The sequence below is a fragment of the Mercenaria mercenaria genome, chromosome 4 (assembly GCF_021730395.1).
Source record: "Mercenaria mercenaria strain notata chromosome 4, MADL_Memer_1, whole genome shotgun sequence".
Classification (NCBI taxonomy): domain Eukaryota; kingdom Metazoa; phylum Mollusca; class Bivalvia; order Venerida; family Veneridae; genus Mercenaria; species Mercenaria mercenaria.
In genome coordinates, this window is record NC_069364.1 from 69,930,793 (window position 1) to 69,946,023 (window position 15,231).

A 15,231-nucleotide genomic window follows, 5' to 3' on the forward strand; every position below is an offset into this window, starting at 1 on the left:
GAAGAGAATTTTTTTAGATATCAAGAAATTTTGTTTTAACTAGTTATAAAAATACATCACTTTCTGAGGCATGGCATGTTGAAATCTTGAACACATTTGGTATGATTGATATATTAATTGAGTTCTGTTACTTATATAACAATCTCTTTTAAAATTCACATCTCATCTCTTAAAAGTACACCACTCAATTTTTTTCAGATCTTATCTCTTTAAAAACACATATCTTTTTCAAATACACATCTCATCACTTTAAAGTACATATCTTAATAGCTATCAAACATTCATTAGAATGGTCAAATGCTCCAATTTCTAGCAATGCCCCTAAATAGAATGATTTAAACATCTTGAAGAAAACCGTCGCTTAAAACAACAATATGAATGAAAAAATGCAATTTAGTTTATGTTACCTTATATACTAAAGCAATGTTTCATGCTGTTAAAAACTTATATTTCTCATAGATTGCAATGCATGACTTCTGAGGTGAGCTTGATAAAAAATTAATAATATATCTGTCATAAAATTCTTTTTAATAGCACCTTTTGTTTTTTGTTGTTTTTTTAATGATATCATCACATATGATTTTCTATACACCCATTACTGTGCAATGGCAGCTGCTTCTGACTATCTCTCCGTCCATCGTATTTAGTGTTCAATAACGTAATAACCGTACAAAGTTTTGGCTTTAAACTTTGCATATAGGTAGGTTGTGATAAAACAATTGAGACCCTGTGGATACGCAGTACTTAATTTGTGCATCCAAAAGGTTCAACACAGTCGAAAGGCATAAAACTAAAAAACTATGGCCAGCACTACTGAAATGGTTACTAGACCTGAAATGTGGATATGTATGCTCAGTACATCTAGAAACGCAACGTTTCTTCCCTAGATTTTTTTCATGCTTTCCTTGTACATGTATATTTGAAGTTTGTGTAGTAGTTTTGCAAAATCGTGTAGAAACCTGACCATCATGCAAAATCAAAACCAAAATGAAAAATCAAGTTAGTGCCGTTTTCTTGTCAATTGTCAGGTTAAAAAATACTGACTGTAGACCAAGTGTTGCGTTTCTAGATGTACTCAGTATATTAGTAGACAAATATTTTGATTTAACTAATGTATCTTTAAGATTTCTAGCACGTCTGAATGCCATAAATGGCTTACATTTATACAGTTCTTGAACAGCAGGGTAATTAGATAGATGTAACAAATCCGTGTACTTATTTATTATGTTACCTATATTAGGTAATGACGGATTGTACTCTATAACAAATGGTATAACATTATTGTAGTCTCTCATAGTTTTTATAAAAGCATTACTTTGAGTTACACACATTATCCCATTCAGTGCTTTAACAACAACTTGTTTAGGATATTTTCTGTCAAGGAATAAAAATACTAAAAGTAAGCTGGAATAACAGGTAATGTTGAGATTTGAATATCGGTTAAACATGTTAAATGTTTTGACGTACTATCGCATCCTAAGTTTTCTTCAATAACCCATAGTATGATAGTAAACGTATATACTTTGGGGTTAAAATCTTCAATAATAATAATTTGACTGAATAACTACTTCAAAATTTCTGGGTTATGTATTTATTTATTGTTTTCTTTCCAACACAGACAGACAGACAAACAGACAGACAGACAGACACATATTTTGGTACATTAGATAGCAAAACTAATCAGTGTCATACATGTGCAAAATACATAAATATTAACTGCTATCATTTGTGTGTACCCATTACCAGATGCGGGAAATGAACCCATTTATTTCTATAGTAACCGAAAGCGATCCAATGTCTTTTTTTCTATAACGGTAAGTTCTTATGTTGTCTCACATATTGTATGCCAGTGGTTCAAATATTATAAACTTTAAGATTTAACATTTCGGTATTTTAGTCTTTAAAAATATAATATCTATTGCTATATCAGAAATATAATAACACACCATGCTAAAACTTTCATTACATTTGAATTATCCCTAGCATGAAACAGTGTCTTTTTTGTTAGAGATATAGCCTTTAATTTAATGTGATGCACATATGCATCCATACACTGTTAAAATTTCAAAATGTATTTATTAATCAAGAAATGTTGAGAGTTTTTTTAACGAAGATCTGATTTTATTAGACTTATATGTAAGTGAGACAAACTAAATGAATTATTATTTACATATAGTACTTGATTAATTCAACAGTGAAAATGCATGTACACTCTTGAGAGAATATAATTGCAATATAACATGAGCACATGTTGATTGAAAATGGGCTATGTACTGGCAAGGTGGAAAGCGCTACACCTTAATATGTATTAGTCTTCCCAACCAGTAGTTTCATGCTGAAACTTAGTTTCCCATTTTACTGAACAGAATGGTAGGGATCTGTCCGATTGTGGTATCCGTACCATTCCAACTTCTATCGCTCTTAAAGAACTGAAAACTGACACCGTCCTTTACTACAAAGTCAAGTCCATTTATTCCACGATATGTTGGTTTTCCTCGAATTGTTAACTGTACTGTGAAAGTCCGACCCGCAGGTACTTGCACTGGTGACGACAAAATAATATTATAGACTTGTATTGACTTCCCTGAAATAATTGTCTTCTTCTCGTGGCGCACAACATCCTCGTGGCAATCGTAAACAACTACATCGACGTGGTACGAGTCTTGGCCAGTGGATGGGCCAAACATTTGAACTCCCCGTAAAATGATTGGCATGGACACGCGAAATCCAATGGCATCTGGACCTCCCATTTGACAGTTTTTCTCAACTCCTTGAAACCGTATCACCCTTGTTATCGGATGGTATGCTTCATAGTTTTCTGTGTGTGTGTAGGGTATCACCGGGAAGCCAGATTGCGGTAGAATATCTGGCAAATATTCCTTTGTTTTACCTTTGCCTAATGCCCTCGTGATAAGATCCTGATTGACGACATATTCATGTCTGTTTCTTTTATTGAACTGAGAAGGTAATGTGTGCGTTTCACCGTGGAAGAACTGAAATAATGATATTTTTTCTTCCCGATTTAAAATCTCACTGTGTGAAATTTTCTGGGTAAATTCAAGCACATCCATGGTAGCGAACCGTATATGAAATATTAACTTACCAAGAGCCTTTCGTTTGTTTACATCCGTTGGCTGAAGACGTTTTTGCGAACATTTACGACTGGCCCACAGTGTGAGTGCTTCAAAGATGAGAAATTCCTTCGCATTCAGATCGTCAGATTTTACAATGTCTTCTACACACTCTCGACATAACTCTTCAAATTTCGGAGACTTCAAAACATCTACTGCATTTACGAAAATGAACTGCATGCAACGATCGTACACGCTTCTTTCACAGTATGTGTGCGCATGCTCCAATGTGACGCAGACGTTATCGGCGTTCATTGCAGACAATAAAAAGCTGAAACAGGACGTCTTCAGAGTCGTGGGTCCGTATGTAGACGTAACTGGAATAAGAGCTGTTGCCCTGTCTACTGATAGCTCTATGTCATCAGTATACAAATATCTAAAATAAAAATATGATGAAACCTTAGGGTACTGTAACGCTGCGTTCAGCAGTTGAAACCATCACATTTTTGATTACGAAAAAGGACATATTTCATTAAAATACTAAATGGAACATATTTGTTTTGTTTTTGTTTCGTTTAACGTCACATCGACACAGTAATACGTCATATGGCTACTTTCAAGCTATTCATGGTGAAGTAAGACCCCAGATGCCCTTCCGGGAGTTATTTCATCAAAGGCAGACACCTGAGTAAACTACTAGCCCTCCGTATTATCGGAGAGGGGAAAGTCAGAGAACTTAACAACTCGGCCATGGAGACCCTGAACATATCCGAGTCAAGCAACTATGATAAAGTAAAAACATTAAGTATTGACCCAAATTTGTTCCATTAAATTAATGTACATGTTCTATAAAGTAATAAAGGTTATGTATGATACAATGAGGAAAACAATTAATGCAAACTAACTTATTAGGCCACGCCAAATTGAATAGTTGTTCATTGTTTTTTTTTTTTTTTTTTTTTTTTTTTTTTTTTTTTTTTAAAAAAATGAGGCGGCGCGCGAAAAAATAATTTAATTATTTGTTTGTTTCTGAGAAAATCAGGAGCGAGCAAAGAGCGAAGAAATATATTTGTCTTGTTTTGTCTCTCGATTAACTAGTAAAAAACCTTAAAATAGAATGTACAGCCCTTTTACATTAAAAATAATTTACCAGGAATTGAGAAAACATGGGTACATTTTGGTTTGGGTACGTTTTGACCTGCAGGCGCACAACAAAGCGAACTCGTAAAAAATGGTAATAACACTGGCATACAGTATAGTGTAATCAAATAATGCATGCATTTGAAAATATGTAACATGCAACAATGCATGACCTTAAACCATAATCATGAAATAGATATGTGACTTGAATGTTTACTGCTATGAAATGTAGCATTTTTAGCTCGACCATTCCAGTTTTCGAAGTTTTTTATAAAGTCAAATATATCTCTATTACTATTAAAACTTTTGACTTGAAACTTAAAATAATTAGTTACTATCAAAGTCTACACCAGGGTAAACAATCCATATACTTCTGTTTCGAATTTTGACAGAGTTACGCCCCTTTTTAACTTAGATTTTTTTTTATTCAAGTTTTGTATACTGTCCAATATCTCTGTTACTTTCAAAGTTATTGGCTTTTATGTCCCTTTTACTGACAAAGCTGTAATTCAATATCAAGCACTGAGAAAAGTCGAGCATGTTACGGACAGCTCTTATTCTATGAACTTTCTTAACGGACTAAATTTGTTGAAACGAAGTCTCAACTAAGGTCTGTAATGGAAATTGACGTGCAATAACGTTACTATACTCGAGGATTGGAAAATTTGAAGATTTAATTGAACTCTACACAACTCATATAAATATAAATTCCTTACCCCACCCACATTCGTATAAAAATGCTGATCATTTGGACAGGAAAAGCAGAAAACCGAAAAGTGACATACATCTATACGCATTTACCCTTACCAAAATAATGTAGACTGATGTTATCAAATAAAATAGTGTGTGTTTTCATCTAATTTTCAATGAAATAAATCCGATTTTGTAGCAACTAAATTTGGTAAACATTCAAAGAAAATGGCGTAATTGTATCAGGGGAAATAACATTAATGCAACTAAGTATAAGTATCATGATATATTATAGACGAAATGTATTTATTGTGATTAAGTCCATTTTAGAACAATCTGGGGAAGCATTTGTACACTGTTACGTCCGTAGAAAGTAGCCCACCAACAAATTTTGGCTTTAGACTATGAGCCAGAAGGGGTTTTGCTCCCCCACCCCCAGGAGGAATTTTGCGGACCATATTTTTTTGAAACTCCAATGTGTGGCGAACATTTTGGCATAAAGTTTGCAACTGGCGAGTGGGGCTTTTCTCCGTAACAACGCCTTAAAATACGTTACCCTCAAAACCAGTAAGTTTTTCATCAATTTTTACAGACAAATGGTACCATTATGTTAATAAATCATTTCAAGTTTGCATATTTTATTTCAAGGTGTATACTAGATGCTGCAATTTGATTAAATTTCAATGTCTAAAATGTGATGTTTAAGAAGAAAAATATCGGAAAAAGATACGTTACCCTAAAAAATCAAACATTTTTGGCATAAAGTTTTTACTGCAAATTTAGATGACCAGGTAATTAAAAATTGAAGTTACTATTAAAAAGTTCAAAGTTCAGCAAAAAAAATGATGTATAGATTGCTAGTATAAGTTAAGGGAAAGCATACTTTTCGCGATTCTTAAAATGTAACGTCATTCTTCCAAAATATGCTATTTTTCAATCATACCTAATTCCAAACATGATTTTCATAAAAATGTTCTATCAATTTTATATTGACATTCTTTAGTTACATGTAATACAACTATATACTTATTTATCAACAAACCTCTAACTTGTAAGATGTGTTACATTGAATTCTACATTACATTTTACGTTACCAAACATACAAATTATGTTGTATGTCTTCAGTTTTTTTCAAACATACTTTTTTTATCATTTGAAAAAAAATACATTATAATTCTGCTCTCAACAGTATAGTTTTGCATTTCAAACTGAAGGTTTAACTTAAAACACATGTATTAATATATCAAATTATGTTACAATTTACGTTACCGAACACACTAAATATATCTCTTGTGTTCTGTTACCTTAAATATACTGTAGCACTTAGAAAAAGCATATTTACAATTCAATCAAAATATGTTTTAAACATAGCTTTGCATTTTAACTTTAAACCCATGTATTTAAAAAACTATCTACGTTACAATTTACGTTACGTAACATATATTCTATACATTTTCATGTATTCTGTATTGTGAACATACACTTTATCTTTGAAAAATAGCAAACTTAAATGATTTCTTTGTTTTAAATATTTTGCTTTCAATTCTAAACACATACATTTAACAATCAAACTATGAAACTAGAACCTAATCTACATGGTCCATATATATGTATATATAGCTTCTATGGAGCCAGTATCCAGTAAAGGTCATGGCTGGAATACTGTGACTTTCTTTGATACTGTCTGTATATATTGATGGTAGTTCAATCTTCCTCAAAATAGGATATTCTGTAAGTAAAATTAATGTAACTCTAGTAGGTAAAGTAAAGTGCAAAATGGTACATCAGACTGCCCAGTCTGAAGGCAAGTTCTTACAAAAATAACTCTTTTGATGGCAAATATGGGACTTTAACTAAATTTTATGGGTGAAGGCCGTTACCCCTTGACAAGTTTATGCCAGACAGAGGCCGTATTTGATTTCCAGTCAATTGAACCTCAACCGGTTTCTAGAGAACCTAAGGTCGGAGACAAATAACAATATTGGGGAATATTGTTACTAAAAGTCAAGCCACTTGTGTGAAGTTCGGAGGCCACTTCCTTCCAAAGGTTTGTGGACCTCATACTAGCAACCCCATTCAACATCAGAAGCTCGCTAGAGTATTTCCTTTCAATCACACTGGGCAGTTGCCTTTAAATAATGTTGGGTACCAACAGTTAATCTATCATTGTTTTGTCTAGGTCATGAGGGCATACAGGCCTGGTGGTTGCCACCACTAGAAACTGTGTCATTGTATTCGGTACCACCTTCTCTAACAGGGTTCCATCTTCCTGCATTTAACCTAAGTGCATGTACATCAAGTCCATCTCCATGACAGCAACTATGGAACAAATATGTTGAGCAATACTTGTCCTGCGTCGCAAACTGCAGTGTCGTTGTTTGGGGATTTGTGTCCTTTACGTCCATTTTACTAATTCTTTCATTCCGAGACTGGTAGTTTACACTATCCTTACTGTGCACATTTCGGGAGAAAGGGTTGGGTTATGACAACAATTACCGTATGGACCTTGCTCCTGACACTATGGCTTTACACAATTACGGAAACATCGACTTGGAGGGGCTTGGTCTATGGGATGTGTTCAGGTCTCCTGTTCTGATGGATAGACCAGCAGGGACACATTGTGCCAGAGTCTCACTTATGGGTCTGGTTTCGGCTTGCTAACCCTTACTTAGTAAGTGGACGTGTGGATTTGGTTAAGTGGCGGCAAGATCAACTTATCTACAGTGCGAGACTGCAATCTCTAAAACTGATGGTAGATATGGCTGTGCAGCCTTTATTTAACCACAACATCCTTTGTAATTGGGTTGAAACATGAGTCCCTTCCAGATGGGAATTGGTATTTCGGGACCTGTCGCGGGACCTGTCTGGTTTAAGCAATAGAGATCTTTGGGCTAGAGGCCTTAGGAAAGGGACTCCGGGTCTTGGATCATTTACTTTGGATCCTCTTGTAGATATGTGTCAGCAGAGGCAAAGCCCAGTCCGGCAATAGACACAGAAACTGTGTCCATCTGTTTGAAGTCTTCTCAGCTTCCTGGGCATCCCAGGTTTATCCTTGTGAAAGATGCAGAAACTATGTCCATCCATCCGCCAAACTTTCAAGAAAACCCAAGTTTCTCAGATGTGTATGTTTTGCTAGGTATCTTGACTGTGGTTTAGAAATCTAGGTCAGAATGGGTATCCCATAGTACACATTAGTATGAATATGATAGTCCCATTCCTGGGTATTCCAGCATGGTAATAATTTGGTACATTTCTCCGTGCAACCAAGGAGTTTATGAACTAATGCAGTGTGTATCACCTGGCATACATTAGTGTCAGTATTATAGTCCTTGCTCTGGGTATCCCAGGGCCTTAATAATTTGGTATGTTTACCTAGGCATTCCGGAAGTTTATGATCTTGGGTCAGGGTATCCCTTGACCTTAAGTTTTGTTATTATAAGATATGTGTGGAATAACTGCTTCAATATAGTAATTAACCGTCCATTGGGGAATCTCGTCTGTTTTAAGAAGGAAGTACTTGTGGTCTGCTTCACATTACATGTATAATCGTTATTAGCAAAACCTCCATGTTAATTATCATGCAGGGTATCCCTGTTATGTCTTATTCTGCAAGGAAGCCATTTGTGGCCTCCCAAGCCCTTGTGACCCACTTTATAGAACAGGGCTTGGGGAGTGTAGTGGGAATGCTGTTAATGGTTACCAAGGTCACTGTCAGAGGTCACAGGAGAAACAGCAAATCAGCGAGGAGGATCGACATCACATGGCTAGGAGGACCAATCGTTAACAAGGAGTATCTCCTCTCAACCAGACTCTATTGAATGCAGTTGTATTTATCATCAACAACCAAAATCTAAGGCCATCTGCCTTTTAGCGTTAGAAACCTCTTCCGCCCCTAATAAGAGTGTCGACCCTGGTATAGTGAATACCATTTTCACTTCAAGCTCAAGGTCACACTTAGTCGTCAGAGGTCATACCTTAGGACTAATATTGCTTCACATTGCGGAGTTCATGTTATTTATTTATACTAATGATAATTATGGTATGCAGTCATACTGGTAAATTCAAAGAGCTATATATTCTTAATATACTTTTAAATAATATTGTCTAATGAATTAAAAAATCTATATACATTTATTTGGTAATGTTGTTCATGTCTGTTGATGTTTATTTATAGTCCAATGTATAATTTTTTTAAAATCCTAACAATATACGTAATACCAAAATTTTAAATATTTTTTCTTTAACAGATATAGTCATATTTCGGAAAGGTAACGTATTATACGTGACGTATTGAATAAGTTAGCTCTGGGGGCAGTTTTGTTATATATAAATTTAATTATTGAACTATGTATTGGCCATTATCATTATTTTACAACTTAAAAATTCATCATATTTGTTGATATATTTTTATTTTCTAGTAATTTCAAAAAGAGTAACGTAAATTACGGATAATACATAACATCTGTTCACCTAAAATGATATGAGCATTTGATAATTTCAATTTTAGATACATAAACATATGTAAATGTCTTGTTTATTACGATTAATTGTACAATTGGCATGTTTATAATATTAAATTAACATAAATGGTAAATTAAATGAAAATTTTCATGGTAACGTACTTTAAATCCCCATAACTCATTAAAGCCCCAACGGAAACTTGCAAACTTTTGTCTGTGAATGCCAACTACCATAAGGTTTAAGAAAATCATAGTGTTGAAAATTCCCCCTGGGGGAGGGGGAACAGGGTCAATTGTCAGCTCAAGGTCTACTTGTTTTTTTTTTTTTTGCTTTTGTTTTTTTTTTGGGGGGGGGGGGGGGGTGTTCAATGGGGCGATTGCAAGCAAACAACTAAAAAAAAATGTGTTTCTGAAAAAAAACGAGCGGCAAATCCCGTGAACAACTTTTTAATATGGTGAGGCCTTACTATTACTAAATTTGGTAGAATAAGCTAAAACACACATACGAGGGGCGTTCAATATGTAATGTTACTCCGTATGTAGTTCCGTAACCGCATGTTATTTTTAGATGCGGTTTTTCGCATATTATAGAGAAATTTATTGGAAACACAATGCTATACAAATTATAAAAATCGGTAGATTCGAAGTAAAAATATAATCATTTGAGTGAGGTGTGCTCGGGTATACTGGACCATAATTATAATATAGGTTTGTCCTGGGCATCCAGAGACTCAGAAATTTTTTTTTTTTTTTTTTTTTTTTTTTTTTTTTTTTGTAAAATCACAAATCCTATCATTTTTCTACGAGGCACAGCAATTTGTAATGAGTTTGCATTTGTTTAAAACTATTTATTGCATTTCTAATTTTACATCACAACTACAAAATCTAAACTCGAGGTTGATTCCATCTGGAATGGGTGTTGATCGCGATTAATCAAAGTTGTAAGAACTAGTTTCGCAGTCGAGAATTAAGATTGCCTCGTGCGGCAAACATTAGCCATTTTAAAAGTAATATTCAGGCAAACACATTATTTTCTACCGAACTGAAAAAAAATGGTTTAGGTAACAATGCCGGTATGATTAAATTTAAATGAACCTGAACAGTCTGGACGTTTCGAGAATTCCAATTGAGTTTGATTGTAATATATACTTAGTATTACATTAAACTCGGTAGATAATTATCTCCCGAGTGCATCATATACCATACCTCAGCAGAAGCTTGAAAGTGTCCAGTTTAACATCAGGGATGACAGCCAGTTTCCTTTCAAGTTGTTTCTCGGCCGCTAGAATATCTGCAAACTTTGCGCTGCGCGAACTGAGAACGTATGAATGTGCCTGTATTGCTTCTTGGTTCTTACCAACGATTAGCGTGACGTCACATCCGATCAATTTCTCCAGCATGTATGAATTACATTCGATGAGAGATTTATTATCTTGCCATGACGCCTGGAACAGCAAATAACGGTTTATCATATCATATATCATTATTACATTAGTGGTAAAACGTCCGTGTTCTGTACTTAGTTTTACAAACTCAGCAATATTAATGTGTTCTAGTAAATTGTTATATACGTTTTATTAGAAAAAGTCCAATGCAGAACATACTAGGAACAAGGACAAAGATTCAATAGGGTGTTAACAAAATATCAGTGCGCAGAGGTTGTTTAACTCTTTTTTTTAAGTTATTGTTGTTTAACTTTTTTGAAAATTATTCATCCGTTATATGTACAGTCCTAAGAAACTTGCAAGAACGGATACGAAGAAAGAAAAACTGAACTAGATGCAAGACGTCTACAGAAAAGTTTAACAGTTTTAGTAAGTGCTTGACCATTTTAGCTTTTATTGCCAGCAGGAAACCCGGATCGAAAAATCTTGTCAAAAACCGCTGTTTCACGTTCAACTTGAACACTTAAAATTTACTTGAGACTTTTTACAGCGCATTTTGACAACTATTTAAACAATTACAAATTACTTGAAACTTTTTTAAAGTTTATTCTTAACTAGAATTTAAACACCTGAAATTCACTATAGATTGTTTTAAAGCACATTCTTGATTACTGCTTAAACACCTAAACTTCATTTTACTTTAAACTTTTTAAAGCGCATTTTTAACTGCAAATTTCTTTGAATATAGCTTTTTACATTGTACCGTGAACTCTCCTTTGTACAACAAAGAAACCTTTTTACCTCGTTACTGGTATGTTCATTCATGTATTCGGGCTGAACATATTCTTGGTTTGGTTGGTTTGTCGCATTCCATTTGGGCTGAACATATTCTTGGTCTGGCTGGTTTAGCGCATTCCATTTGGGCTGAACATATTCTTGGTCCGGTTGGTTTGGTGCATTCCATTTGGGCTGAACATATTCTTGGTCTGGTTGGTTTGGTGCATTCCATTTGGTCTGAACATATTCTTGGTCTGATTGGTTTGGTGCATTCCATTTGGGCTGAACATATTCTTGGTCTGGTTGGTTTGGTGCATAATGTGGCGTACCTTGGATATGGTCGGGCTCATCATCGTGTGATGGGTAGGGTATTTCTTGTTGCAAGGGGCTTTCATTTTTGACTGAAGGGGGCTTTTCTTCTTGCTTTATATTATCATCAGAATCAGGTTGGAATGTGTCTGCTGTAACCGGAAATAACGGCAATCCGGCGGCTTCACGAGATTGTTTAACTACGTCTAATAGGTTTGTGCTCTGTTTATTCTTTCTGCCTCTTTTACGTTGAAATTTTCTTGCAGCCGTCTTAACTGTTTTGCTATATTGGTTTTCCTCATCCATTATTATCTCTGTTCAATAAACGTAAATTCCAACTTCAACATTAATTGCAGTGTAGTTTTATATTGCAAGTGTATACCAAAACTGCTGACTTTATTCACGGTTCAAAAGCATTATAACGTTTTTAGTGGATTTTCAATGGTTAAAACTAGGGGTCAACATTTAAATCCTGGAACTTTTTGAAAGTGTGTTTATTTTGTTCTATGAACCTTCTACTTCAAAAAAGTATCATCCTCAAATTTTCATGTCAATATTTTGGCGGCCATCTTGAATTCAAAATGGCCGCCATAGAATTCAGTGTTATAACCAATGAGAACTATATATCTTGGTCAATTTTAGGTATATAAGAACCCAAACAGTATCAAAATGTTTCTAAAGCATGGCCCTTCCCTTTTCAATTACATTATTTAAATTAACTAATTTGCATATTTATGATTATTAATACGTATGTAAAAAAAAATGACCAAATTTCGCAAAAAAATGGACATATATTAAAGTTATACAAATTATTTCTTGGTACGTTGTAGTCAGTGAAAAAGTCAAATTGTACCAAATGAAAGGTAAGACACTGTGCTCTCGATATTTTATCTGTCTATGGTCATATCTAGCAGATACAAGGCTTGAGTTTAATCATAAGTGGGTGGGGTAAGAAATTGATCTCTAAACACGAAAATCCATTGTGGCATCTAATCTTGGTCAATTTAAGGTATATAAGAACCCAACGAGTATCAAAATGTTCCTAAACCATTGTCCTTCTCTTTCTAGTAGCTTATAAGATTCTTCCACTGGTTATAGGTGCAGATGGGAATTTCCGGCCTCGAAGGTAACTGTTTAGGCGATAACGAGGTTCCTACCGAGTTACCGCCTAAACAGTTACCCGAGAGCCGGATATTCCTATATGCACCTATAACCAGTGACAGAATCTTTTTCTTGCATACCGATATCAAGAAATAATGATAAAAATAAAGTTAATCGAACGGCTTTCATTTTAGAACTATTTCTTATAGCAGCGTATATAAACGAAGCGCGAGAAACCAACGTCCGTACAGGAAAGACGTCATGGCGTTTAAAAGACAAATAACAATGTTTAGTTCCGGTTTTGTTTTATCAGTTGCAGCGTAACGTTATGATTTATTGATGAAATAACGTGTTTTGAATCGAGAAATATACCATCAGGAACAAAGAGGAACTGCCAAGGATATTTATTCCGTTTTTTTTTTTTTTTTAATAAAATATAAATTACAACATCAATCTTCCAAATATGTGTAGTTCGTAATACGTCATTTAAAGCACGAAAGTCATCTTACATCCCGGGGTGGATTTTTCCAGCACCGGTGAAAATACCGGAAATCCCCATCTGGTATGCAAGAAACGAAAGACTTTGTTATTTTAATCGAATATACTGCACCACTAAGCAAATATTTGCTCACGTAATATCGTTATTTAGTCATTTCCTTACTTTTATGGATATTTTTTTTTTCATTTTAAGCATAATAAATTCGATCTTCTATGTCATAAAAGTGTTTTATCTGCTAGAATGAATAGAATGAACATAACCTTCAGTAAATATATAGTTTTCAAGGACGTTGTCACCTGTAATTATTCAGCAGTCATACATTTTCTGCCTTTCTTATTTACTCTTTAGCTGCCATAACTATTACGTCATAACTTATTCTAGTCGCATGTCCGGAAAGAGATACATGGGAAATAACGATAACTTACTTCAGTCTACAATGTGGCACTGGTCTCTACATTTTTCAATATTTTTCTCACGGCGGCCATATCCTCACAATTCGCCATGAACTATAATAATCTGGTAACTCATGTTATTGTAATAATTTGGTAACATATTATTTTCACAGACATTGCATGATGCAATATTATGTAGCTGTCCTAGAAAATGTGCTTTTAAACAAAGGTAATAAATCCTGCATAGAATAACACAGTTATGACGCTAGTTGTAAATTTTTACTCATATTTGTGTAACATAGATTCTTGTAGCGTAACAGTTACATAGTGATGTAAAACTATTGTCACACTGTTTTAAAAATCTTGAATATACCATATATCATAAATTAGAAATTATACCAAGCCAAAACTAATTCTTTGCTCATTCAAGATGCATTGTTCCAAAAATAATAAAAAAAACAGGGACTTTTAAAGCAAATTGCGGCCATTTTGAAATAAAAAATGGCTGAAATGACCTATAATGTTTATGAAATATTTGACATTGTATATGAGCTTAGACGTGTCTTAAAACAAGAGAATTGTGCACACATATGCATTTAAACCCTTAGAAGGTATTTAAAGCAAAAAATGGTGGCATTTTTGTTTTTCAAGATGACCGCCATAAAAGTGACATGAAAATTTGAGGATGATACTTTTCTTTTTTTTTTATGAGAGGTTATCCTTTCATAAAAACCCATTTTCAGAAAATCCAACAGGATTTAAAAGTCATTCACCATTCACAACCCATTATCATCATTCTGATTTATACACAGACACTTAAAATTTCAGATAATATCAATTTTATACAAAATTCCACATTAGTAAACTAAAACTCATAACACACCAACCATGTAATAAATACATTTTGCACAAAAAATACCCTTAGGATATCAAATTTAACGACTCAAACGACAATAACATTTTAACAAAAAAAATTAACATTTAAGATTAAATTAAAAAGAATCTTTACTTTCATTTTCACAAATTTAAGCAGTTCAGTAATTCAAAAGTCAATTACAGTTTTCCCGCTTTACAATAATTTTTAGAAATTAGGATTAGGTTGTATTTGGTTATACACTTGATTGGAAATAAAATACTAACATAAATGTACTTACCTGGTTTCAAACCTAGGCTAAGTTGTTGTCGAATATGACAAACTTTATTGTGTTGATGTTAATTGAATAGCATTAAAACTAATTAAAAATACAATAAATAAATCAACTTATTACCAACCAGAGATTATCTATTAAAACCTTTTTTAACAATCATACAGCAATCAAGATATCACCAACATCAACAATAAATTCCATTTCCAAAGACCAACACTTTGATCAACCAACACTGTGTGTCAAGAATAAGAGAACTACG

The 15,231-nt window shown here is 33.9% G+C and overlaps 1 protein-coding gene across 1 annotated transcript; it reads right to left on the reverse strand.

Annotated features, from left to right (window-relative positions):
- Positions 1–636: 636 nt before the first annotated feature.
- Positions 637–10,787, reverse strand: LOC123552071 (BTB/POZ domain-containing protein 6-like). Its single transcript, XM_045341459.2, has 2 exons — positions 10,568–10,787; positions 637–3,507 (listed from the first exon to the last, which is right to left on the reverse strand). The coding sequence occupies exons 1-2, from the start codon at positions 10,759–10,761 to the stop codon at positions 2,343–2,345; spliced, it is 1,359 nt and encodes a 452-aa protein (XP_045197394.2). The 5' UTR covers positions 10,762–10,787; the 3' UTR covers positions 637–2,342.
- Between the last annotated feature and the right edge of the window lie 4,444 nt (positions 10,788–15,231).